This window comes from Delphinus delphis, chromosome 11 (assembly GCF_949987515.2).
Source record: "Delphinus delphis chromosome 11, mDelDel1.2, whole genome shotgun sequence".
Lineage (NCBI taxonomy): Eukaryota > Metazoa > Chordata > Mammalia > Artiodactyla > Delphinidae > Delphinus > Delphinus delphis.
Genome location: NC_082693.1, coordinates 20,462,751 through 20,489,709, shown reverse-complemented (window position 1 = coordinate 20,489,709; position 26,959 = coordinate 20,462,751). Strand labels below are relative to the sequence as shown.

The following is a 26,959-nucleotide window of genomic DNA, read 5'->3' as shown; positions in this document are numbered from 1 at the left end:
GGGAGTTTTTTATGGTCTGAATGTGTCCCCCCAGCATTCACATGTTGAATCCTAACCCACAAAGGTGATAATAGTAGTAGGTGGGTCCTTTGGTAGGGGACTAAGCTCTCGCGACTAGGATTAGTACTTTATAAAAGAAGCTCAAGAGAGATCCCTTGCCCCTCTACCACCCGGGACACAACAAAAAGTCTGCATCCCCAAAGAAGGCCCTCACCGGTCATGTTGGTACCATGATCCTGGGCTTCCTGCCTCAAGAACTGTGAAAAATAAATGTTTGTTGTTTATTAGCTGCCCACTATTTATGCACCCCTATGTTCACTGCAGCACTATTTATAATACCAAGAAATGGAAGCAACCCAAGTGTCCATCAACAGATGAATGGATAAAGAAATTGTAATACACACACACACACACACACACACAGGAATATTATTCAGCCACAAGAAAGAAAGAAAGCTTTCCATTTGCAACAACATGGATGGAACTTGAGGGCATTATTCTATCTGAAACTAAGTCAGACAGAGAAAGAAAAATACTGTATAATCTCACTCATATGTGGAATCTAAAAACAAGCAAACAAACAAATAAACAAACAAGCAAAGCCAAGCTCATAGATACAGAAACAGATTGGCGGTTGCCAGAGGTGGGGTTGGGGGCTGGGCAAAATGGGTGAAGGGGGTCAAAAGGTACAAAGTTCCAGTTATAAAATAAGTAAGTAAGTCCTGGGGATGTAATGTGCAGCATGATAACTGTAGTTAACAATGCTGTATTGCCTATTTGCAAGTTGCTAAGAGAGCAGAACTTAAAAACTCTCATCACAAGAAAAAAAATTTCTGTTAACTATGTATGGTGACAGATGTTAACTAGACTTATTGTGGTGACCATTTCACAGTACACACAAATATAGAATTATGTTGTACACTTGAAACTAATATAATGTTATATGTCAACTATACCTCAATTTAAAAAAAACATGTAAGTTTTTTTACATGCTCACACTTTTAAAAACATCTTTTTCTATGGCAGAAGGTAGCGTGTATGAGAAATGCAATTCTTTACTGCTGAGCCCAATTTTACACAGTAGATGGCTGCATTATTGTAAAGTCATAATATCTACTTATATTTTATAAACTAATCATACTCAAATGCACAGAGTAAATTGCTTTTTAAAATCTGTACTCAGCCATAAAAAAGAACGAAACAATGCCATTTGCAGCAACATGGATGCAACTAGAGATTATCATACTAAGTGAAGTAAGTCAGAAAGAGAAAGACAAATACCATATGATATCACTTATATGTGGAATCTAAAATATGACACAGATGAACCTATCTACAGAAACAGACTCACAGACACAGAGAAGTGTCATAACTGCTCTAGTAAACGTAAGGTTAAACTAGCATCTCCAACCTGCAGAATTCACACCCCTGGGGATACAGGACGACTTTCCAAAACAGTACACAGGACAGACAAGTGTTAGGAAGCCAAGCAGCTCCCAGGTTCTTAACCTTTATTTAACTCTTTCCCAAGCTCTGCCGGGAGGAAAACATCCATGGAGCAAGCATCTTGCCAGTTCCCTTTTCCCATCTCCCTTTTCTCAACAGCCTTCTCCCACGCTACAGGAGAAAAGCTTTTCTTTCATTCACTCCAAATTGCCCAGCAAACCACCAGAGCACAAAGAAATGGACGGTTCAGATGATGTGTCAATAAAACCTTTTAAAATTAAGTCCTGATAAACCCACTGTTGGCCTTCACTTCTTCGTCTTATTGCTGTTTCTCATCTGGGGTGGAGAACGGCATTAGAAACAGGAAGTTTTGCCGTGTGTTGTGATAGTCTGAATTTGGACTATGTTTAAGATCGAGGAAGCAGGAGCAATGACAACTTTCGTTGAAAAGCCTTGCCTCTTCCATCCATTGACTCTGATTGATGAATCGTCCCGCCTGGCGAGGAACATTGAAGAAGGCGGCCGTTATTCATCCAGGTGACAGACACATGGCACTGTTCCTTCTGTGCCTTATCTTTCCACATTAAAATGAGAGTATTTGAGGTTTATAGAAAGCATGCTGGAAAGACAGATAGACAAGGCGTGCCCTTGGCCTTTTCACCTCGAGAAAGCTTGATGGCCTCTCATCCCATTTGTTTGCATTTCTCTTGCATACTTGGAATGATCTCAAAGAGCAGGTGGTGATTAAGTGTCCTGTTTACCGTTCTGATAGGGAACGGCCAAAGGGACATATCTGAGAGAAGTTAGTATTTTATATTTTCTTGAACGTATATTACACTCACAGGAAAGGCATTTTCATTAACTTTTTCCAAAAGTTCACTGTATTCCAAAATACCTAACTTTCCTTTGCTGTATATCTTTTGCTCATGTCAATCATCAACCACTCCTCATTTTTCCTACTTATCATGTACTTATTAAAATTAGTTTATCTTAATGGGAGTATGTTGTGGATTCTACTGTAAATAGTATACTTAACAAATATGTATAAAACTTAATACATCTACCTTGGTCGTGGCCCAAGGCCTTTTCTTTCTGCTGTTAATTTCCTCAAAGTAGATTAACTAGTACTCTTAAAAGCGGAGCAGCTGCTTTCGGTGGAAAACAAAATGTCCTCTAAAGCAATCCAGGATCTAATACTCTGGATTTAAAAAAACAAGCGTCATTTAGTTAGGATTAATTTCTCCCTCTCAGAAGTTGATATGTGGTTCTATGTCTGTAAAATGCAATATTATAAGCATAATTGTTTCCAAACATGAAATGAAATGTCTTATCTTTCTACCTAGAATCTTCAGGTGTCTATTTCTCTGTCCTTCTGTCACTCCTTTTTAGGGTACGTCAAGATGACCCTAGTGTAGAGACTTTCCATGCTAAGGATTTCTTCTGTGTATGAAGGAAAATGAGAAGTGCCCGTGAGGGCGAGAGGAAGGGCAGGAAGGGAGAGAAAGCAAGAGCTTCAGAATTTGCAGAATCCACCGAGCTCAGGAGTCTGCACTTTGTCTGCGAGCCCAGTGGTATCAAGGTGGCTGTGTACCCCCAGGATGTGCAACAGAGACCACTGGGGTGTCAGAAGCATTGATTATATTTATGTTTTTTCTAACATGTAGGAAAAAGTGAAATTGTACATATATTTAACTCACATGGGTTGACATGGGCACCGTCTACTCAGTCCATCGGAGGGTCACAGTCACTGACTTTGAGCACTGAGTGTCCTGAGGCAGTGCAGGGGAAGGGTCTCCTGTGCAACCTTGAGCATCCTCTTTCAGCAGAGGGGGTTGTGACTGTGACAATTTATAAGAGCCTGGTTAAGGGGCTTTGTAGATTATGTCAGCCAGTGTTAATTGATAATCCTTGAAAAAGGGACAACTACCTTTAACAGATTTCTGCAAACAGAATAAAACAAACACAAACAAAATTCAAAGCATATATCATCAAAGAGTCTACAAATAATAAATGCTGGAGAGGGTGTGGAGAAAAGGGAACCCTCCAACACTGTTGGTGGGAATGTAAATTGGTACAACCACTATGGAGAAGAGTCTGGAGCTGCCTTAAAAAACTGAGAATAGGGGCTTCCCTGGTGGCGCAGTGGTTGAGAGCCCGCCTGCCAATGCAGGGGACACGGGTTCATGCCCTGGTCCGGGAAGATCCCACATGCCAAGGAGCAGCTGGGCCTGCGCTCCTCAACGGAAGAGGCCACAACAGTGAGAGGCCCGCGTACCGCAAAAGAAAAAAAAGCAAAAAAAAAACCCAAAACAAAACTGAGGATAGAGTTACCATGTGATCCAGCAATCTCACTCCTGGGCATATATCCAGAAGAGATGAAAAATCTAATTCGAAAAGATACATGCACCCCAATGTTCATAGCAGCACTATTTACAATAGCTAGGACACAGAAACAACCCAAGTGCCCATCAACAGAAGATGTGGAGATACACACACACACACACACACACACACACACACACACACACACACACTCACACACACTGGAATATTACTCAGCCATAAAAAAGAATGAAATATTTCCATTTGTATCAACATTCAACATGGATGGACCTAGAGATTAGTAACTCAGACAAAGACAAATATTATATGATATCTCTTGTATATGGAATCTAAAAAATAACACAAATCAACTTATTTACAAAACAGAAAAAGACTCACAGATATAGAAATCAAACTTACGGTTACCAAAGGGGAAAAGGGAAGGGGAGGGATAAATTAAGAGTATGGGATTAACAGATACACACCACTACCTATAAAATAGATAAACAATAAGGATTTACTATATAGCACAGGAGCTATATTGACTATCTTGTAATAACCTATAATGGAAAAGAATCTGAAGCTGTACACCTGAAACTAAACAATATTTTAAATCAACTGTAGTTAAATTAAAAAATATAAAGTATTAGTGATATAAAAATAAGGAAATAACAAAAACAAAACAGCTAATATTTTTCCAATTCTATTTATTTGTTTATTTGTTTATTTATTTATTTACAGCTGCATTGGGTCTTCATTGCTGCATGCAGGCTTTCTTTAGCTGCTGCGAGTGGGGGCTACTCTTCCTTGTGGTGCGCGGGCTTCTCTTTGTTGCAGAGGATGGGCTCTAGGCACATGGGCTTCAGTAGTCGTGGCTCGTGGGTGCTAGAGTGCAGGCTCAGTAGTTGTGGCTCATGGGCTCTAGACAGCAGACTCAGTAGTTGCAGCGCATGGGCTTAGTTGCTCCATGGCGTGTGGGATGTTCCCGGACCAGGGCTCGAACCTGTGTCCGCTGCATTGGCAGGCAGATTCTTAACCACTACACCACCAAAGAAGTCCCTATTTTTCCAATTCTTATTACAGCTTCTCCATTATTCATATCCTGAGATAGAAATACCAATGATCTAATCAGAACTGACAAGCAGTGGGGCACAAAATTGTGGTATCATCATGAAGACTATTTAAAAGGGAATTCTGTCTACTGTCATTAATGATTACTTAGCCCTTCTGTATATTTGGCCTGTAGCCAAGGATGGTAGACGAAAACCACCATAATTAGGAAGATATTTAAAAATGCTAATTATTTCATGTTTATCTCATGTTTATCTCATCTTTTTTAATTCCTATTTTTGTGTTTGACTTATGTATTAGGTTACTTTCATAAACGACTATATATGTTAGGCTTGCAAGCTGTTTTGGTTAACATTGCTATATAATGAACTAACCCAAAACTCTGTGGCTTAAAACAATGTTTTACTGTCTCTCATGGTCCATAGATTATCTGGGCTCAGCAGAGTAGGATTTTTCTTTTTTTTAACTTTTTATTTTATATTGGAGTATAGTTGATTAACAATGTTGTGTGGGACCACCCTGGCGGTCCAGTGGTTAAGATTCCATGCTTCCTATGCAGGGGGCATGGGTTAGATCCCTGGTCAGGGAACTAAGATCCCATATTCCGCATGGCATGGCCAAAAAACAAACAAACAAGAAAACAATGTTGTGATAGTTTCAGGTGTACAGCAAAGTGATTCAGTTATACATATACATGTATCTATTCTTTTTCAAATTCCATTCCCATTTTGGTTGCTACATAATAGTGAGCAGAGTTCCCTGTGCTATACAGTAGGTCCTTGTTTGTTAGCCATCTTAAATATGTACATGTCAATCCCAAACTCCCTAACCATCCCTCCCCCCCACCCTTCCCCTCTAGTAACTATAATTTCATTCTCTTAGTAGGTGAGTCTTAGCAGAGTACTTTGAACTTAGGCTTTCTCATGTGATTTCAGTCAGTCATCTGAACGCTCAGCAGGGCTGGATGCTCAAGATGACCACTCACACGGCTGGCAGCTGGCGCTGAATGTTGGCTGGGAGCTCGTCTGGGACTGCTCACTAGTGAGCCCGTACATGGCCTCTCCCTCATTTGCGCTTCTTACGGCATGGCGGCTGGGTTCCAAGTGAGGGAGCCCCAAGCACCTTCCAAGAGGAAGGATGCAGAAGCTGCCAGGCCATTTACAGTGGACGCCTAGAATGGGAGCAGCATCGCTTTTACATTTCTGCTCTATGCTATTGGTCAAAACAGTCACAGGGCCCACCCGGATTCAGAAAGGTAGGGGAAAACTCCACCTCATGATGGAGTTGCACAGAAGAGCAGATGCAATGGGAGAAAATGTTGTGGCCAGTCTTTGGAGAATACAATCTGCCACGCATGCTATCATTTTTAGTGATGGGTTTTTAGTTGTAAGATTTGGAGCCACTGAAACAAGTCAGAATTGTAGGTAAGATCACAGTCTTGAGGACACACTGATTTAACTGACAGCTTTTTGATCTCAGGGAATTTAAGTAATGTCTCTGAGTCTCTGAAAATCAAGAAAGTAGAAGTTATGGTGCGTGTGTCGGGGAGGGGCTCTTTTGAGTATTAGGTGAGAAAATGTGTACCCAAAGTGTTACGGAATCAAACCTGGGTCCACTGGCCCGTGCGTTGTAAAGCCAATCTACTGACGCCAGGTTGTGGTGAAGGAAAGTGCAGCGCTTATGATAGAGCGCCAAGCAAGGAGTCCAGGGCAGCTAGTGCTCAAAATCCCTGAACTCCCGATGGGCTTTTCAGCAAAGCATTTTTACTTTTTTTTTTTTTTTTTTTTTTTTTGCGGTACGCGGGCTTCTCACTGTTGTGGCTTCTCCCGTTGCGGAGCACAGGCTCTGGACGTGCAGGCTCAGCGGCCATGGCTCATGGGGCCAGCCGCTCCACGGCATGTGGGATCCTCCCGGACCGGGGCATGAACCCGTGTCCCCTGCATCGGCAGGCAGACTCTCAACCACTGCGCCACCAGGGAAGCCCTCAGCAAAGCACTTTTAAAGGCCACGTGAGGGAGGGGCGTCGCAGGGTGCACAATTCTCTAACTGGTTGATGGTGAGATAACAGGGCGGTGTCACAGGGGTTCACATTATCAACCCTTAGGCACCAATAGGTCTGGGGGCTACGTACTCATGATCTTCAAGTAGTTTTCTTCCACCTGGTCGTGGTTTTTAGCATCTGTAAAACAACTCCGGAAATGTGCATCAGATACCGTTATCTACGTACTTCGATAGGAGCTAAAGCAGAAGATATGGGGGAGGGGTCTGTCCTGGGAAGGCCCCATAGGGTCCTGCTTGGTTACAAAAGTGCCCAGGACATCATAACTGGCTGGACCAGTAGCAGATATCATTATGGTTTTGAACTGGGGAGTGACTAGTTTAGAAAAAGCTTTTCAGAACAAGCACTCTGAGGACAGCATGGAGGATGTAGGAGGCAGGGGAGGAGATGGGAGATCAAGAATGGAGTGGGTGGAGGGACCACCTGGGAGACTGGAGCAGCGATGAAGGAGAGAAGCAGGTGGAGAAGTGAAATGTGCAGGCAGAGTCTCAGTGTGACTTGGGGACTTATTGAACGGGCCAAGAGAGGGGAGGGAAAAATCTAGAGCCACGCTTTTGTGACTGATCTTTTGTAGACTATAAGTAAATTTTTCTTTTTTTTGCCTGCCCCCTGCCCCCGCCCTATAAGTAAGTCTTATTAAAGATCTGTTCCCATGAAATCATAAAGTCCTGATGAAAAGTTGTGTGAAAGTCGTATGTTTTGTAAATCAATTCATTTTACTGGTAAAAGTTATTATTCAAAGTGGAAAACAGGACACTAAAGATGGCGTGATCATTAAATTTAAAGTTAGTTAACTGTTATGGGTTGAATTGTGTCCCTTCAAAAAGATATATTGAAGTCCTAAAACCCCAGTAACCTGTGGATGTGATCTTACTTGGAAGTAGGGTCTTTGCAGATGTAATCAAGTTTAAATGAGGTCAAATTGAATTAGGATGGGTCTTTAATTCAATATGACCGGTGTCCTTATGAGAAGAGAAATAGAGACACAGGAAAGGAGACACCTGTGATCTCCCATCAGAGGGTGAAGGCTAGAGCTGCAAGCCAAGGAACAACTAAGGTTGCCAGAAGCTGGAAGAGGCAAGGAAGGATTCTCCCCTACAGGTACCAAAGGAGGCATGGCCCTGCCCACCCCTCTTAAGACAGTAAGTTTCTGTGGTTTTAAGTCACCTAGTTAATGGTACTTTGTTACAACAGCCTGAGGAAACTGACACAGTAACTACAGTTGACCCTTAACACAGGGGTTAGGGGCAGGGACCTTCCATGCAGTTGAAAATCTGCACGTAACTTAGAGTTGGCCCTCCGAAGATCTCATCCGAGGATTCAGCCAACAGGGGATCAGGTAGTACTGTGGTATTTACTATTGAAAAAAATCCAATCCGTGTATGAGTGGACCCGTGCAGTTCAAACCTGTGTTGTTTGAGGGGTTAGTTGTATATACAAAGAACTGCTAATTTTACTTGGGTAAAGGAGGCATGGCATAAAAAAGGCCAACTCAGAATTCTTTTGTCAAGATTTCTTTATGGTCGTAGAAAAAAATTATTATTGACATGGAAAGGTCAAGTCAACCTTTCCAACGATGGGGTGTTCTCAGGGCAGGAAGGAGCTGTTTCTCATCCATCTGTGTCCTCCCAATGCCAAGCAGAAGGCATGCAAATAATAGATGTGCAGTTTGCTCATAAAGAGCCAAACTGAGCCTCTCTTTTTTTTTTTAACAAACTTTACATTAAAAACAAGAAACACTTGAAGTGCTAGATGTAGATTTTTAAGATTTCTCCTCATATGATATAGTTCTGATTATTAATATACCTAACCTAAGGGCTACACATAAGTGAAAAGCAATCATGGTTTTTAATTTAAAAAAACAGAAAAATAACAGCTGACATTTATTGAGCAATTATGAGATGCTAACTAAGACTGCTGAGTCCCTTATACAGTATCTTCATGTTGAATCTCATCATTGCCTTGTCACTTACTCTAATTTAAAATGTGAGACTCAAAAGAGGTTAGTCATTTGCCAAAGATCATAGAGCTGATAACTGACAGAGCCAGGACACCAGCTCTCAGCTATGGCCAAACTTATAACCATGCCCCCAAACTGCACTAAGACCAGAGCCACATATGGCTATTTAAATGTAAATGAAAATGAATGAAAATGAATGAAAATTAAAAATTTAGTTCCTTAAGCACAGTAACCACATTTCAACCGCTCAATAGCTACTCGGCTTGGTGCAGAGACAGAACATTCTCATCACTGCAGGAAGTTCTGCTGGAAAGCATTGATCGAATCCCTTAACAGTCATAAAATGTTGAAAGCCCATATGATGGGTGGTTAAGGGAAGAGATGGAATAGTAGAAGGATGAGAACAGAGGAAAAGAAAGGAGAAAGATTTAGAGAGAGCAGTTCATGGAGAAAGGAGCTAAATCTACCGGTAGAGTGGCCCCTGAGGACGTTTTTAGTCTATTATATTTGTAAACTTTGGCAGTTAAAATTCCAAAATATGTTAAATACATACTTCAAAAAAATTAGAGTTGCAATTCAACAGATAGTTAAGTCTCAGTTGTGTGCCTGGCATTGGGTGAGGGGGGATTCCTAGGTGAACAAAATGGACACAATTTCCCATCATCAAAATTAGAGCAACATTAATCCAATAATTAGAATAAAGCATGACAGTTATTTTGTAGTGGAAAGAATTCTATAGAAATAAATAGCAGAGGGACCCATGTAGCCTAGACAGGGCTTAGAAATGTCTCCCCAAAGAAGTGCTGTCAATCTGAGAAAGGAAGGATGAGAGAGGCAGTGGGCAGTAGCAGGGGGGTGTTGCAGGCAGACAGCCAGCTGTGAGAAGGCCTGATGTCAAAAAGAAGGACTGAACTAAGTTACACGGGTGGCTGGAGAGAGGAAGAATAGCGAAAGGTGAGCCAGGGAGCCAGGGACAGGTGGGGGAGCTTGCTAAAATATTCTGTCATAAGGATGATGTAAAGCCTGAAGATTTTTCAGCCAACAAGAGATATGTTCAGGTTTGCATTTTGAGACAATTTCTCTGGTTGACACGCTAAGAATGGCTTAATGGGAAGCAAGCCTGTAGGCAGAGGTTACCTGGAAGTTATTTTGTACTAGGATGGCGGTAATATGGCTGGAAAAATGGTGATTGTCATGCTATTTGGAGCTAGAATGTAGACGGTGGTGATCACTTGGTTGTGTCTGAAGGATGACACTTATATTTCTAGCTGGGGAAACTTCATAGAGTAGGGGTCAGTAACCTACAAGCCAAATCCACTCTGTACTGTTTTTGTAAATACAATTTTATGGGAACACAGACATGCCTGCTCCTTGATGCATTGTCTATGGCTGCTTTTGTGATATAGTGACAGATTTTGAGTAGTTGCAGCAGAGACCACATGACCCTTGAAGCCTGGAATATTTACTATCTAGCCCTTTAAGAAAATGTTTGCCAACTGGGATAAATGATCATTACCTACAAGGTATTAAGATTTACTAGGGAAGGCTTTAAATAACTTACATCTGTTACATATATTATGATAATCTATCTCAATCGGCAAACATGAAGTGTTTGCTATTGTCCCATTTTACAGATGAGAAAACCAAGGCAGAGATAGGACATTCTCATTCACACCCATAGCTTCAGTGATCACCACCAGTGACTTATCAAATGTTTACTTCTAATCCAGACTTCTCATTTGAGCTTCAGACAGGCTCAATATCTCTAGCAGCCTTGTATCTCTAACAGCCAGTCTCAGAGGCACCTCAAAACTCAATAGGCCCCAAACCAGACTCCTGCTCACCCTCTCAAACCACATCATCTGGGCTTCCCTTGTGGCGCAGTGGTTAAGAATCGGCCTGCCAATGTAGGAGACACGGGTTCGAGCCCTGGTCCAGGAAGAATCCACATGCCGCGGAGCAACTAAGCCCGTGCACCACAACTACTGAGTCTGCTCTCTAGAGTCCGTGAGCCACAACTACTGAAGCCTGCGCTCTAGAGCCCATGAGCCACAACTACTGAAGCCCATGCGCCTAGAGCCCGTCCTCTGCAACAAAGAGAAGCCGCCACAATGAGAAGCCTACGCACCACAACGAAGAGTAGCCCCCGCTCACCACAACCAGAGAAAAGCCCACATGCAGCAACAAAGACCCAACGCAGCCAAAAACAAACAAACAAACAAACAAACAAAACCACCTCATCTTTCAGTGTTCCATTTTTCTTGGTGAATATCACAACCAGAGAAGCAAGCCAGAATCCAGGGAGCCCTCCTAGGCCCCTCGCCCTCCCTTGTTCTTCTCATTTCCAATCTATCTAAAGATTGCTGAAATCTGACTGCTTCTCTCCATTGGCATCACCTACCACCTGCCAAGTCCAGCTTTTTAATAGGATCATCTCACATGTGGGTTCTGTTAATAGCTTCCTTATAGCCCGCTGCACCCAGGCCCTCCTCCAATCTCCAAACTGCAGCCAGAGGGCACTTCAAGCCTGTCAACTCCCACCCCCATTCCCTACCAGATCCTAATCTTTTTTTATTTTTTTATTTTTTTTTTTTGCGGTACGCGGGCCCCTCACTGTTGTGGCCTCTCCCATTGCAGCGCACAGGCTCCGGATGCGCAGGCTCAGCGGCCATGGCTCACGGGCCCAGCCACTCCGCAGCATGTGGGATCTTCCCGGACCAGGGCACGAACCCGTGTCCCCTGCATCGGCAGGTGGACTCTCAACCACTGCGCCACCAGGGAGGCCCCGATCCTAATCTTTTGAACGTTTTTTCTCCTTCTGAGGATTCCTTGGACCCTTTCATTGTGGTTTTACATTGTTTTATTGTTTTTTTGAGTTATTGTTCAGCTAACTGATAGAAATGCAAAATAATTCTTGTCAGTAGACATGCAAATCAATTCTGAAGGTCAGGGTTCAACTAACATCTCTCCTCCACTTGGAAGAAGCCAGTTTCATGTCCTTTAGCAACTTCCTTTAACAATTCACTAACCCAGTAATGTGTCTGTTCTTTGAACCAGTTTTAACCTGTGCCTGGTAACTTCATTAAATGAGTTAGATAAACTCTACAAGTTCATTTTATATCTATATGACAGTCATACTTTTACCTTTTGGGGAAACGTAACCTTTAACTCTCTCTCTGAGGCACTAGCTGGTTGGCTCTCTGCCTCTCCTCCCAGGCTCTCCTTTGATGGACCCCCCTCCCCATGTCTCTCCTCCAGCCCTGGCTCTCTCTCTTTTATAAGTACCACATTCCTTCCCTTCTCAAAGATGTCCTTTCTGCCTGGAACTCACTTTCATCCCGGACATTCTTCATCCTTTCTTCCTATAGTAAATTTGTTTATCCTCCAGATCTTTGCTCGAGGATTTCTTGCTGGAAAGTCTTTCCAGACCTTTCTGAGTCAGTTACATTCCATCATTCCGTCATTAGAGGCTCTTAAAGCACAGGCAGCACTGGCTACATTTGCAATTTCACATTTGTGGGATTAGTTAACACTTTTTTAACACGAGCAACATTTTCTATTTGGCTGGAGGCAATGCGTGGTAATAGGATGGAGGTGTGCTCACGTTGCATCTCCAGCACTTAGCCCACTGCCTGCACACATGTTACATACTTAATGAATATGTTAGACAGATTTTTGACTGTAAGCACATTACTGCTCAGGAGAGAGGTGGACTGAAAAAATATGTATTAAGAAGTCATCAACATCTAGATGCTGCCATGAAAATGCACATGAAGGAAAACCATTGGGTTGAGCAAAATGAAAGCTACTAGGAACCTTGTGTAGGTGGAATAATTGGACAGAAGTCAAATTATAGTCACTTGAAAGGGAAGGAAATAGAAGCAGTTAATACAGATGGCACCTTCTCAGAGTTTGGCTCTGGAGGGGAGGAGAGGTCAGGGTGGCCCTGTAGTAAATCTTTAGTAACACCATTCTTGTATTACACGTGCTTTCTTGGCTGAAAAAGGAGGATTTACAGGTCACATTTAAAATGGCAAGAAAATTGGAGTTGTATAGGATCTACCTTTAAAACGATAATAGGCTTTGAATGAACAGTACAGTGTAGACTTTTTAAAAATTATTTATTTATTCATTTATTATTTATTTATTTATGTATGGCTGCGTTGGGTCTTCGTTGCTGCGCGCAGGCTTTTCTCTAGTTGTGTGGCGACCGGGGGGCTACTCCCCGTTGTGGTGCACGGGCTTCTCATTGCGGTGGCTTCTCTTGCTGCGGAGCACGGGCCCTAGGCACACAGGCTTCAGTAGTTGTGGCTCGCGGGCTCTAGAGCGCAGGCTCAGTAGTTGTGGTGCACGGGCTTAGTTGCTCTGTGGTATGTGGGATCTTCCCGGACCAGGGATGAAACCCATGTCCGATCCTTAACTACTGCACCACCAGGCATGTCCCAGTGTAGACATTTAAACCAACATTTTGAATGCAAATAAGTTGTCTGTAGCTCTTCAACTAAGGGTTTCTTATTTTTAGGTTTGGGGCAGGAGTCAAAAACTGGCAGCCCTACAGTATACTTAATCTGTATATCTTCTTTACTTGTTCAATTCAATTTTACATTTCTTTAAAAAGGACTCTGTCCAATAAAATATAAAAATAAAAATAAATTAATAAATAAAAAAGACTCTGGTTTTTAGTGACATGTGACCTGTCAGGGCTCCACCCCAGCATAAGAGGCTTTTCTATGCCTAGTATTAAGGGGAGAGAGGAAGGGAGAAGTGAATGCAGTTTTCTGAGCAATAAGATTAGACCTGTATTGTCTTTAGGGCTGTATGAAATCAATTCTAAAAGCAGACTGGATTTAACCGCTTTTACCCAAAATAAACTGCTCTCTCCCCTTCCTAAGATCAAATCAGCACAAGTCACCACTTCCTATTAATTTAAAAGCCCAGAAAGGCTCATAATTTAGGTTGACATTGCTTCAGGAGCACACAGCAGACAACAGCCATTACAGTCTTCCTTTTCCCTCTTTATAAATGTTGCCATCACAGGCCTACCTCAAAAAATTGTCAAAGCTGCTTGGTTGGGAACGCGTGGTCTACTTTGCCTGAAAGCGATAAATGGGTTGGGTGGGTAGGTGGGTCTAAGTGGCATCAAGGTGTTTGGGGAGAAACATCTCTTAGGGGATGTGAACCTAGTAGCCCCGTAACACCCCAAGTTACAAATCCGACTTGGGTAGGTGGCGGAAAGAAATCTAAAACCCGGATTCACGTTCTTCTCCTTCAGTTTGCGCGTGGAGGTTGGTGGCAGACAAGAACCCAGGCACCACTGCCAGTCCCGGCTGCAAACTCTCGGGGCAGGAAGGGGGAGGGAAGCAGAAACTGCCTCTTGTGGTCTGGTCGAAGGAAAATCTGCCCTAATGTAAATTAATTTCCCCGAGGTTGCCTTCCCCTGGGCGGAGGGGCGTTTCCAGGCCCACCCAGGCGTTGTTTGGTAAACAAGGATGCTTGCTGAGTGCTTGCAGCCAGAAAGGCGCTCCTGCACTCTCGTGCCCTGGGGGCTGGGACTACGGCTTGGGGTTTCCCGACCGAAGGACCACAGAGACCAGACAGTTGAAGGTTTCTCCCCCAGGGATGCTGGAGGCGCTGCGCTGTTCCCTGCGCCTGGCCCTGGCCTGGGGTTCCGGGTGTTGGCGGCCGGCTCCGCGCGGTCCGTGCGCTGGAGCTTGGCCGCGCCGCCCGCTTTCGCGTCCAGCCGGGCGCTGCGTGCCGCCGCAGCTCTCCGCAGCCGCGCGCTCCCGGAGCCGCCCCATGGCCAGCCCTCCCCCCGCCGCCGCCGCAGCCCTCGCCCGCCAGGTACCCCGACCCCGGGCGTTCGCGGGCGTAGGGGTGGGGCGGATTGGACCCCGGGTCCCGGAAGCCCACGGGCCCGGCCGGGCGCGCTGCTGCTGTTTCCCGCACCACCCTGCTTCGCCTTGCACCACCGTGCTGTCTCCATCCGGGAGTCTCCTCTTTCCCCAGCCCTGCCCGAAATCTCGAGTCCCAGCCTGCGAATTCCTCGGAGAAGCCCCCGCCAGACAGGTCTAAAGTCCCGCCGGGGACCCGCTCCGGAGCGCGGCGCGGACAGCCACGGGGAGCGTGAGGGTCGCCATGGAAGCCGCTTTGGTGGAGGAGGGGTTGGTGGGGGGAAGCGGAATTTCTGGGCTGCCAGAACTGACAGCCGCATCCTGCGTGCCTTCGCCACCCCAAAATATTTTGACCGCAGCCTTCTGCCTCCTTGGATTCCCTTTCTTCCTCTTTCCCCTAGTGCTGTACCAGATTAGGCTTTTTTTTTTTTTTAAGGTCTTCACCGTTTCCAGTTCGACCTGTTTCCATTGTGTCCTTAAGTATGTTTAAAATTTACCCCCTAATTCCATGCGGTTTTGTCTTTCACGTGTGGGGTTTAGTGTCCTTGCGCCTGCATCGGAGGACCCTGCCCGTAGAGAAAATGGTTCACTCTGGTCCCCATCCTTTTTCTAGGCTTGCTATTGTGCGCCCGTGATCGACAAGACCACGAGGCTGAGCGCGCCCAGGAGGTTTTTTCTATAAATGGCTTAAAGCCCTAGTCTAGACTATTTTCTCGGATAAAAGGGGGAGACAATTACCTTCTTGTTCTTTGCTGGTGAACCCTGGCTCTGTAGGGCGAACCTGGAATTTAACCAGTCTGCCCGAAGCCGGCTGTGGAGGACAAAAACAGCCGCGACCTCCGGCAGGGCAGAAAGAGAAGGGCAGCCCTCAAAGGACGCTCTCCTTTGGGGCTCGTGCCTGGGTGTTTGATCCTCCTTTTCCTGTTTGCTTGGGGACCGGACCGGAGCGGAGCGAAGCGAAGGGTGTGATGGTGAGTGATATTGATTACCCCAGACCCCAGTTACCCACCTAGTTTTACTTAATGGATTTAATTCTTCTTTTAAGGACTGCAATAATGGATGCTCCGCGGAATGTACCGGAGAAGGAGGATCAAAAGAGGTGGTGGAGACTTTTAAGGTAAGTTATTTGCCAGAGGCTAAGAGAAACAGCAATTCAATTGAATACAGCCATTTCTTGTTGAGATTGGGGCAGTTTTCACTGTACGGGTTTATACAGTAGTTTAGATAAGCTGCCATGCATTTTAAATTCCACTCTTCCAGGGGAAAAGTGGAGAGCAGTGCAGTACGGATGTGTCTAAAATTACCTGGCAGTTAATTGCTTATTTTATTTCATGAATTATAAAAGTTTTCTTGGAAAGTAACCAGTTCCTGAATTTCACCTAGAGGTTTACATGATTATATAATACTTTTAACCCTTCACCCTATTTGTGGAAAAAGTTAAACTCATGTATTTCGTCTTTAAGCAGCAGCTAACATTTTACAGTAAAAGAGGAAAAATGGCAGTATTTCCTTCTTTTCTCTCTAAATTATGGAATTTATATATTAAATAATCTCATACATCACAGAGGAATAGTGAGGAGCAAAAGAGAACGAATCTTGTAAAGTACTTTAAAAATCATAAAATCATAAATGTAAGGTTTATTATCATTTTCTCTATAATTCATTATCTCCACCTACTCCCAACCCCCCACACCACAGAGATTTTTGCTTTTTTTTTTGTCTCCTTCTGCTCTTCTGCCTGTTTCAGTCACTGTCAATTGTCATCCATAGCACAGAGTGTCCTAATGATCTCACATCCTGGCAGGGTTCAGAGAGGGAGTGAAACTTGACTCATCAATTCCACACATACCCTGCTCTTACTGTGTGCCAGGGACTGTGCTAGGCATTGGAAATCCAAAGATAAATTTAATAGAAGATCTCTGCTCTCAGGACTTTTTAAAAACCAAAATATAATAGGATATAGTAATAAGTTTGTGAATTTGTTCCTTGTCCTTTAATGTCCTCTATAACCCAACAGTCAATCTACTCTGCTAGCCTATGAAGACTAAGCCCCTAATACATTTGAGGGACTTAGATGTTGAGATGTGGGTCCTTGAAAGAATGAGATAAAGAGGAATTCTACTTCATAATCTCTGAGGGTCATCTTATATAGTAAATTCCTCAAAGGTTATAGATAAATTAAAAATTTCCCCAAAGGCCTTTATACTTTTATACATAGAAGAATTGTTTGCAAAGTGAAGAGTTAATTCATGTAAGTAATCTTCTCTTTGTTAGTTTAGATTTCAGGTAAGGAGGGGTGTATTGATAGTCTATACTCATGTCTTTGCATATCAAAACATGAGTGGTAATGGTGGTTGTATTCACTGTGCAAATGTGATGAGGTAAACGAAAAATGAAATTGATAATTTGGGGGAGAAAAATGGTGGCTTTTACAGGATCGTGTTGGCTTTGGACATATTCTATCTCCCTTTTGATCAACTCCATTTATAACTTTTAAATTGCCTTTTGGGTCTCATGGGTAGTTTTCACATTGCATCTCTTCCCCCATTTTGATAGTCATTTTAACGTGAGGAAACCGTTATCCAAGAGTCCAGTAATGAGATGCCTTATTACTGGGAAATCCTACAGAATCTTTCTGTGGACTCCAGGGTTGTTCTTGTTTCAAGGAGGTCAGCTGTCTGTTTCTTCCCATCCCCCCTGCTTCCACAGAATGTGCCGCTCCAAAAGCCCTAATTTACTCCTATTCGTACCTCGTTATTAGATTTTTAGAAAGTGTCTGTAAATGATAATGAACGTAGCACCCATGGTTTTCCAAATAGAGCAAGACAAACACACTTGTTTTAGAACAAAGTTACGCAACATCTGATACAGTTGTAATGCAGAGATAGCCTTCGAAAGTTTAAGTGCCAATTCAGAGAAGTACTGATGCCATGTTGCCTGAATGCCGGCTGATACAGCCCTCAGGTGCTCTCAGTCCAGTTGCAATAGCCTGCTGTGGCTTCCCCATCTCAGACCAAATGGTTCCCCAACCACACATTTTGAGTCAAGAAATTGTGGTTTTTAGTATGCCCTGTTTTTGTCAATATTTCTTGCCATTTCACAATCCAGTCTTTGTGACCTTCCAAATTCTTCCACAAGTATATGGTATCCTGACTTTGAAGTCATCAGAGACCATTGGAGCATGGGAAAGAGCACTAAGTTGAGCATAAAAACATAAAAAGGCTTTGCCATTAACTAACCTGATCTCAGGGCAAGAGGGTCCTACCCACTATGGGTGGTCTTAGAGGTATTTTAAAGAGAGGATTCAGAAAAGTAAAAAATATATACTAGGCCTTGATCATTCTTCAAGTTGGCTGTCTAAGGGTTTGGAATAACAACAACAACAAAAAGGTCTTTTATGAATTATAGTAGTACAAGTTTTTGTTTTCAGTTTTGTTTTTACACAGTCTGTTATGTTGAGATATCCAAAACCGTGAAGATAAATCTAGGTTTAGTGAAGTTTAGAACAGAATTAATCAGACATGATACTGTGCTAAATGAGAGGCCAAAATGATAAAGAGAAATGACTCCCATTTCCCAATTGTTCAAATCAATCTGAAGGATTTTATAGAGGAAACCAAGCATTTTGGAGAGTGGGCTGTCTATCTGGAGGGTTTGCATGAGCAGTAGGTAAGGCAAGTGTTAGGCAGTTGGAAAGCTGAGGATACCCCAGACTGCTGGGCTGGGTGAGGGTACTAGTTTCCACATATACTGCTGGAGGAAGAAAGGAGGGAGTTTGGATAAACTGGAGACACCTGATTTCTGCTTTACAAGTGGAAGAAATAATGGAGAAAAACAGGTGAGGGTGGGAAGACATCTGTAGCCAAGTTTTAGTCCTTCTGTCTCTTCCCATGTTAGACAAGAATATGTAAGTGTTCAGGCACTAGGCTGATGTGTACTGCAAATACAGCCCCAGACACGTTCCTTGTTAACAGAACTCTGATTCACAGTTTTCCAACCGGCCCTGGATGACAAACCTGCCTTCCCAGCCTCCCTTGCAGCTAGAGAGATCACTATGACAGATTTCTAACCAATAAGGCATAGGGAATTTCTGGGAAATTTTTGCTTTTGCGGTCAAAGGGAACAGATTTGTCTGGTATTGTCCTTTTCCTCCCCTTTCTTTGGACTTTGATTAGATCATTAACACTGAAGCTGCAGCTACAGCTGTAGCAGCCTTCTTTTGACCCGGAGGAGACGGCCAAGAAAATCACAGAGCCTTGACATTAACAGGTGCTGGCAGGCCTGGCTCCTCCAGACTTGTTATGAGAAAACCAGCTCCTGTTTGGTTTTGATTTACTTGCAGCTGAACGCATTGATTGGTAAATGATAAAAGGTTTATGCATAACATTGGTGACAGGTAGAATTGTAAAAGGAAGTTAGTGCCTTGCTTGGGATCCTTGATTTTGGGGTTAAAATATTTGGACTCGAGTCTGTAGCCATTTAGCTGTTCGTGGACTTCTGAAGGTAATGATTAAACATGTGATACTTGAAAGTACAAGTGTCTTAATTCAGTGATCGATATGGGAAGCAGGGTTGGGAGAATGTTGTGAGAATGATAAGCTCAAAAGTAATGAACAGGGCTTCCCTGGTGGCGCAGTGGTTGAGAGTCCGCCTGCTGATGCAGGGGACGCAGGTTCGTGCCCCGGTCCGGGAGGATCCCACATGCTGTGGAGCGGCTGGGCCCGTGAGCCATGGCTGCTGAGCCTGCGTGTCCGGAGCCTGTGCTCCGCAACGGGAGAGGCCACGACAGTGGGAGGCCTGCGTACCGCAAAAAAAAAAAGAAGTCAAGAAGTAGAAAGTAATATGAGTATCAGAGATAGAGACCCAATTTTGAAGGAAATATTATGTGTTCCATTTTAGACATATTCAGTTTGAGATTACCAAGTTCATATGATTGCAAGAGAGTAAGTGGCTTTTGGTAAGTATTCACAAATCTGTGAGATTTGAATCTCTGTCACTGGTTCTCAGCCTTTCTTGTGCATTGGCATCTCCTGGAGAGCTTGAAACCAAAACTAATGTGGAGCTCCACTCCTGAGTTTCTTTTGCACTGATCTTAGGTAGGGCGTGGGCATTGATATTTTTCTTAAAAAAAAAAAAATCCTCCCAGGTAAATCAACTCAGCAGCCAATGTTGGGAACCATTGCTGTTCAAGTTGATGAAATCTTCAGGGGAGATGGTGTGGTGTGGTTCTCAGCCCTGACTGCACAGTTGGAATCCACTTGGGTAAACTTAAACAAACAAGCACCCCCCTGCTCCATCCTTCTGGGATTCTGGAACGGGGTCCAGTTTAATGTTTTTTAAAAACCTCCATGGTTGAATCCAGTGTTTGGCCAGGGTTGAGAACACAGATGCCAAGGGGGGAAGTGTAGAGGCTCAAGGAAAAAGCTCAGCATTACCCAGATTCTCTTATTTTTCCACCATTTAAATTCTCCTCCTTCCTCCAACTTTGCTCTTCCATACTTAGTAAAAACAGCGAGAAATTAAAGCATGGTAGCCTGGCTCTAGTATTATCCCTCAAATTACCTGGAATGGAGAGAGAAACTGGGTTTACCCTAACTGCCAGCAGTGTCTATGGTACTGGTCCCAGGGAAAGAAAGATGGCGTACAGTCTTGGTTACACAGAGCCAGGGCTCATGGAGAATTGGAATGTCGGTCAGTGTACAATGGAGTAACTGGCTCTCTCAGCCCCTCCCTTTCCTGCATCCCCACCATACCGGCTGTCTGCTGTTTCCTGTACATGCCAAGTGTGTTCCCACCTCAGGGCCTTTGCACTTGCTCCCTCTGCGTGAAAGACTTTGCCCCTAGATATCTAAATGACCTACCCTCTTCATTTCAAGTTTCTGCTCAAATGTCACCTCATCAGGGAGGCCTTCCCTAACGCTTCTATCTAAAATAATCCTTCTCTTTCCCACTCTATCCTTTCAAGCTGCTTTCATTTTCTTCTTCATAGCACTAATCACCTCCTGACATCTATTTATCTGTTTATTTCTTCATACTGTTTTTCCCCCTCGCTAAGAGAAGAGGACTCCCCTGAGTTTCTTTGTGCCTATAGCAATACAGGTACATAGTAGCTCAAAAACTGTTAGGTTAAAAAAAAAAAATTGTTAGGTTAATATGTTACTGAATTGATCAACCAGACCTGTGCCGGGGTCCTAGCCTGGGCCAAGACCCCAGTTTTTCCCCCAGGGAGGTTCTTTTTCCAATCAGATTGTGCAGCCAATAACAAAACCAACGCTGAGATTGGAACAGCACAAGCTTCATTCAGTGGTTAAAGAATGGAGAAGTGGGAACCTAGTTCATTAATCAACTTCTCAACCCAAGTTGGGCGGGTTGTATAGGAGGGTCAAGGTAAAAGGGAGGGAATTGGAAAGAGTGGGAGGAATATTCATGAGTTATATGAGAACAGGGGTGTGATTTGAACCCAGAACTGATGCAGCTCTCCTTTTCAGTCCTTGTACATGCTTTTCGTGCTTTTCCGATTGTTGTCATGGCAATCATCAACTGTCATGGTGCTGATGAGGGTGGCATTTAGCTAACTTATTACAATGAGCGTATAATGGGGCCCAGGGTCTAGTGGAAGTCACATCTTCCTCCATCTTGGGCCTACTTGGTTCTAACCAGTTCTTGTTTTTTTCTTTCAGCTTCATCCTGAAACTTAGATGAGTTTCTATTGGTTTCTATTCAAGGGAGGGGAAGGGGTATGATTCTGGGGCGACAACCTTCGTAACAGAATGAATGAATAACACTTGTTCACAGAGGCTACCACCTGTCTTTGGCCGGCAGCAGGTGTGCCTGAGAAGGAAGGCTGAGCCCTTGCATCTTGGTATCTGCTGTGCTTGTTAAGTGCACTACCTGAGCCACTGTGCTGGTGCAGTGTTCACTGAGTGAATAAAAAGGCAAAATACTAAGAATAATAAAGTAGGTGAGGAAGGAAGAAGAGTGAGGGAAGGAAAAAATAAAAAGAATCACCCTACAGTTTGATATGAGGCAAAGCCATAGTCTTGTTTTTAAAATATTCTATGCAGATTGTTGTTGGAATAAAGTTGTATATATTCCATTGCCTATTGGTTTCATGGCAGGTAGGGTTACTGGAAAGCCTAGAAATCCTGAAAGGTAGATGGACCCTGTGTGGTTTGCTTCTTGTTGATTAGCTAATGATAGAATTGTTTGTTTTTTTCACATCTTTATTGGAGTATAAATGCTTTACAATCTTGTGTTAGTTTCTGCTGTACAACAAAGTGAATCAGCTATGTGTATACATATATCCCCATATCCCCTCCCTTTTTCGTCTCCCTTCCACCTTCCCTATCCCACCCCTCTAGGTTGTCACAAAGCATCTAGTTGATCTCCTTGTGCTATGCAGCTGCTTCCCACTAGCCATCCATTTTACGTTTGGTAGTGTATATATGTCAATGCTACTCTTTCACTTCATCCCAACTTCCCCTTCCCCACCCCCTATGCCCTCAAGTCCGTTCTCTCTATTTGCGTCTTTATTCCTGCCCTGCCACTAGGTTCATCTGTACCGCTTTTTAAAATTCCATATATATGCATTAGCATATGGTATTTGTTTTTCTCTTTCTGACTTGCTTCACTCTCTGACAGATTCTAGGTCCATCCACCTCATTACAAATAACTCAGTTTCGTTTCTTTTTATGGCTGAGTAATATTCCATCGTATATATGTGCCACATCTTTATCCATTCATCTACTGATGGGCACTTAGGTTGCTTCCATGTCCTGGCTATTGTAAATAGAGCTGCAATGAACATTGTGGTACATGACTCTTTTTGAATTATGGTTTTCTCAGGGTATGTGCCCAATAGTGGGATTGCTGGGTCATATGGTAGTTCTATTTTTAGTTTTTTAAGGAACCTCCATACTGTTCTGCATAGTGGCTGTAACAATTTACATTCCCACCAACAGTGCAAGAGGGTTCCCTTTTCTCCATACCCTCTCCAGCATTTATTGTTTCTAGGTTTTCTGATGATGGTCATTCTGACTGGTGTGAGGTGATAGATACCTCATGGTAGTTTTGACTTGCATTTTTGTGGTTTTGATTTGCATCATTGTGGCTTTGATTTGCATTTCTCTAATGGTTAGTGATGTTGAGCATCATTTCATGTATTTGTTGGCCATCTGTATGTCTTCTTTGGTAATGATAGAATTGTTTAGCTAATGTTAGAAATAGCAGGTGGAGGAATTCCCTGGTGGTCCAGTGGTTAGGACTCCACACTTTCATTCCCGGGGCCCGGGTTTGAACCATGGTTGGGGAACCAAGATCCCGCAAGCTGTGGGGTATGGCCAAAAAAAAAAAAAAAAAGGAAGAAATAGCAGATGGGAGGTTGAGATTTTTTTTAATCTTTTTTTTTTTGTTTTTTTGCGGTACGCGGGCCTCTCACTGTTTTGGCCTCTCCTGTTGCGGAGCACAGGCTCCGGACGCGCAGGCTCAGCTTCCATGGCTCACGGGCCAGCCGCCCCGCGGCTTGTGGGATCTTCCCAGACCCGGGCACGAACCTGTGTCCCCTGCATCGGCAGGCGGACTCTCAACCACTGTGCCACCAGGGAAGCCCTATCTTACTTTTTTTCCCCCCTCCCCTTCCTCCCTCCCTATCTTACTTTTGAAGAACCATGCAAATTACTGGTTTTGTCACTGGAAAAAAAAAAAAAAAAGCTAAGGTCTGTTGCCTTTGCAATATTTCAGATGTATCCAGAATCCAGGGATAAAAAACTCACCCATTCTACTCACTCTCTCTGCTACATTTTCTTCTACTTTCATCTTTCTGCTTTTGTTTTGTATCTTACTGCTCTCCCGTTATTAAGAAACTTTTATTAATAGTGTTAATAGGTAAAATTTTGCATTAAGTTTGTCTTACTATATTGATATAGTTCTAGATTTTTCTTAGCCCAGGATCCCCCCAGCCACTTTTTCAAAAAAGCTAACTAAAGCAAAAGCACAGGTACTTGTGGAAGAATACTGTGAAACCATTCATGTAATAAAAAGTTTATGTTAGAATTTCACTCACTTTAAATCCCGGCCATCTTCTGTGAATGAGTCTGTCATTCATTACAGAGTGCATCTGAAATCAACCAAAGTTATTTTCAGCATTTAAGAAAACTTTACTGCTGTGTGTGCCGGGCACTGTGCTAGGGCTGGAGATTTAACTGCAAATACTCTAGCCAGATTTCTTTTTTTTTTTTTTTTTTTGCGGTACGCGGGCCTCTCACTGTTGTGGCCTCTCACATTGCAGAGCACAGGCTCCGGATGTGTAGGCTCAGCGGCCATGGCTCACGGGCCCAGCCGCTCCACGGCATGTGGGATCTTCCCAGACCGGGGCATGAACCCATGTCCCCTGCATCGGCACGCGGACTCTCAACCACTGCGACACCAGGGAAGCCCCAGATTTCTTATCTAAACAGTCAAGAAGGATTGGCAAGCTTTTTGAATAGGCCAGATAATAAATATTTTTGGCTTGAGGGTCATCAGGTTTCTGTCACAGCTAATGGACCATGCCATCAGGTGAAATTTGCCCAACATCCTACCTAGTCTAGAGGATAAGGGGAGAGAAATGGAATTCAAAGATCAAAACAGTTTAGCTGGAATAAATTTATTTTCTTGCACTTAGTAAAGGGTTTTAGGTTAACTTACTTACTTGGATTAAGTACTGATAGAAGAAATTTTTTCCTCAAAGTTTTGCATTTTACTGGCATATTCCAAAGTAGCGTTACTAGACTGGCCTGAAAATTACAGTTAATATGTTGTCCTTAATGCCTTATACTTTGTAATGTGAGCTTTCTGGTTGTTTTGAAATAAATACCATTTTTATGTTATTTGGCAGCCTGAATGGGAGGGGAGTTTGGGGAAGAACGGATACATGCATATGTATGGCTGAGTCCCTCTACTGTGCACCTGAAACTATCACAACATTGTTAATCGGCTATACTCCAAGATAACATAAAAAGTTAAACAAACAAAAAGTAAATAACATTTGTAGCCTAAATGTTTTTCTAAAAATAACTATCATTCATAATATATCAAATGACTAAAGCAGCTATAAAGCAGTGAATTAATCCGAAGTAATTAGATTATTTGAAAAAATAATGATCAGAGCTGGTGATACGAAGTGAAATTCTGTATTTGATTTTGGGGGGCAATGACTACTTTTGTGTATAGAAAGAAGTGGAGTCCGATCTTCCTTAGAACCTATTAACAGCTTGAACTTGTCCTTGGTTAGTTTTGTTTTTAAGTGGTCTAAAAGCTCCTTCCCCTGTGGTTTTTGTCAGTATTCTACCGCTATTGTATAGTTAGTGGTGCTATTGTCTATGATCCGGATGCTTACGTGTGGGCCATTTGTAATAGGCAAGCCGGCTGTGGAGAGCTGGTGAAATGGGGCTGTGTGAAGTTGTTTCCTATTACTCTTATTTATCTTTCTTTGAATAAGGGGTCCTTTGTTCACTGTTTCCTCAATACAGAATAGAGGATTTATATCTTAGTGTTCAATCTCTACTTCTGTTTTCAACGAGGAAAACATTTGCTTCACTCTGCTTGCTGCCTGTCCCCTACGACGCACCCAGAGGGTTTTGGAAGCCTTCTGCCAAGAATTCTTTGGGGGAGCTGGAGTATAACCATCCCAAGAGCTGCAGTTCTTAATGACATTCTTTTTAGTGTAACAAGTCATTGTGAGTGTTGCTGTTTTCATTCTAAGACCCCTCTTTCTTCTTTCTCGAAGGATCCACATGGGTTCTGTGGTGGGAGTGAAGAAGAGATATGTTCTTTTAGCGTCATTTAACTCCATCTACTCTTTTGTCCCTGTTTCTAAATGCCACTGAATTTTGGTTCTGATATTTGTTCGGCAGTATACCTTGCAGAGATCTCTCTTTTTTTTTGCTGTGCCCTGCGGCCTCTGGATCTTAGCTCCCTGACCTAACCACTGGACCGCCAGGGAATTCCCTCCATTGAAGAGATTTTAAACAACAGTCCAAATTCTGAATGCAGGCATGATTTGCTTCTCTCACACAGTGTTAAGTTTCTGCGTTAGTTGCCAACATTTAAAAGTCAAATGATGGCCAGTGACTTAAATTGTATCTGTCTTTTTACCCTCTGTCTCATCTAGCCATGGATGTTCAGTTACTTTTCTTTAATGGTGCTGATTTTCTTCCCCAGGCTAAAGATCTAATAATCACACCAGCCACCGTTTTAAAGGAAAAACCAGACCCCAATACTCTGGTTTTTGGAACGGTTTTTACGGATCACATGTTAATAGTGGAGTGGTCTTTGGAGTTTGGATGGGAGAAACCACACATCAAGCCTCTTCAAAACCTGTCATTGCATCCAGGTTCGTCGGCTTTCCACTATGCAGTGGAAGTAAGTACTTGGGAATTAATGATGGCGACATGCTTGGTCTTCACTGGGGTTACTAGGTAGCTCCCTCGCTCAAATAGCTTTAGGGCAGCAGGGCTTTACCGTATTAACTAGAGGCAATCATAAATGGCCTGTAAACAGTTGTATTGAGGGTAAGTCTTAAGAACTAAATTTTCAGATAATCTTGAATTTTTTAACATCTCAATTAAAAAATCATGTAGCTGGTAAGCACGCTGTAGGGTATACAGAAATAAAAATATAATGTGCACATGAACTTGTAACATCGGCTTATAATATCATTTAAAAACTTATTTAGAGCAGATGGGAATGACAGTTGGCAAAAAAATTAGCAACCAAAAAGCCTGTACTGTTAATATTTCACTAAATCACCTCTCTTAGATCTTCTAATGATTGAGGAGAGGTCATTGAGTACAATATTATATTTAATTTTAATGCTAACTGCATGGTTTTATGACAGCAATAACTTGTAGTTAGGCATGTTAAGGGACATGTAATTAAATGTCATCCTTCAGGCACGAGTGGGATAATTATAAGCATAAAATATTAAATAGTTAGAGGGTGCTTCTCTGGTCCTTCTCAGGATACACACTTAGCCAAATACACAATACACTCCCCATTCCCTTGACCCCAGTATATTTTACTCTTTTTTAATGTGTTAAATATCTTTCCTAGAATATTGGGGTATAGAAATGAAGCAATGGGCTACTTACTAGGAGACTAAAAGCTGGTAATAGTAAATATTCAGAATGATAATGATAAAATAACTACATTTGTTTATTGAAATCCTGCAAT

The 26,959-nt window shown here is 42.9% G+C and overlaps 1 protein-coding gene across 2 annotated transcripts in view; it reads left to right on the top strand.

The window, feature by feature from the left end:
- The window catches only part of BCAT1 (branched chain amino acid transaminase 1), a 217,713-nt gene that overhangs the window by 20,582 nt on the left and 170,172 nt on the right, over window positions 1–26,959 (top strand). The window contains exons 1-3 of one of the 2 annotated variants that reach the window (XM_060026136.1): window positions 15,368–15,720; window positions 15,795–15,866; window positions 25,949–26,149. In XM_060026136.1, the coding sequence (XP_059882119.1) occupies window positions 15,718–15,720; window positions 15,795–15,866; window positions 25,949–26,149 (276 nt within the window). In that variant the 5' untranslated portion in view covers window positions 15,368–15,717. Of the gene's footprint in view, window positions 1–15,367; window positions 15,721–15,794; window positions 15,867–25,948; window positions 26,150–26,959 lie in introns of those variants that run through there. The other variant, XM_060026135.1, reaches the window with a different exon arrangement.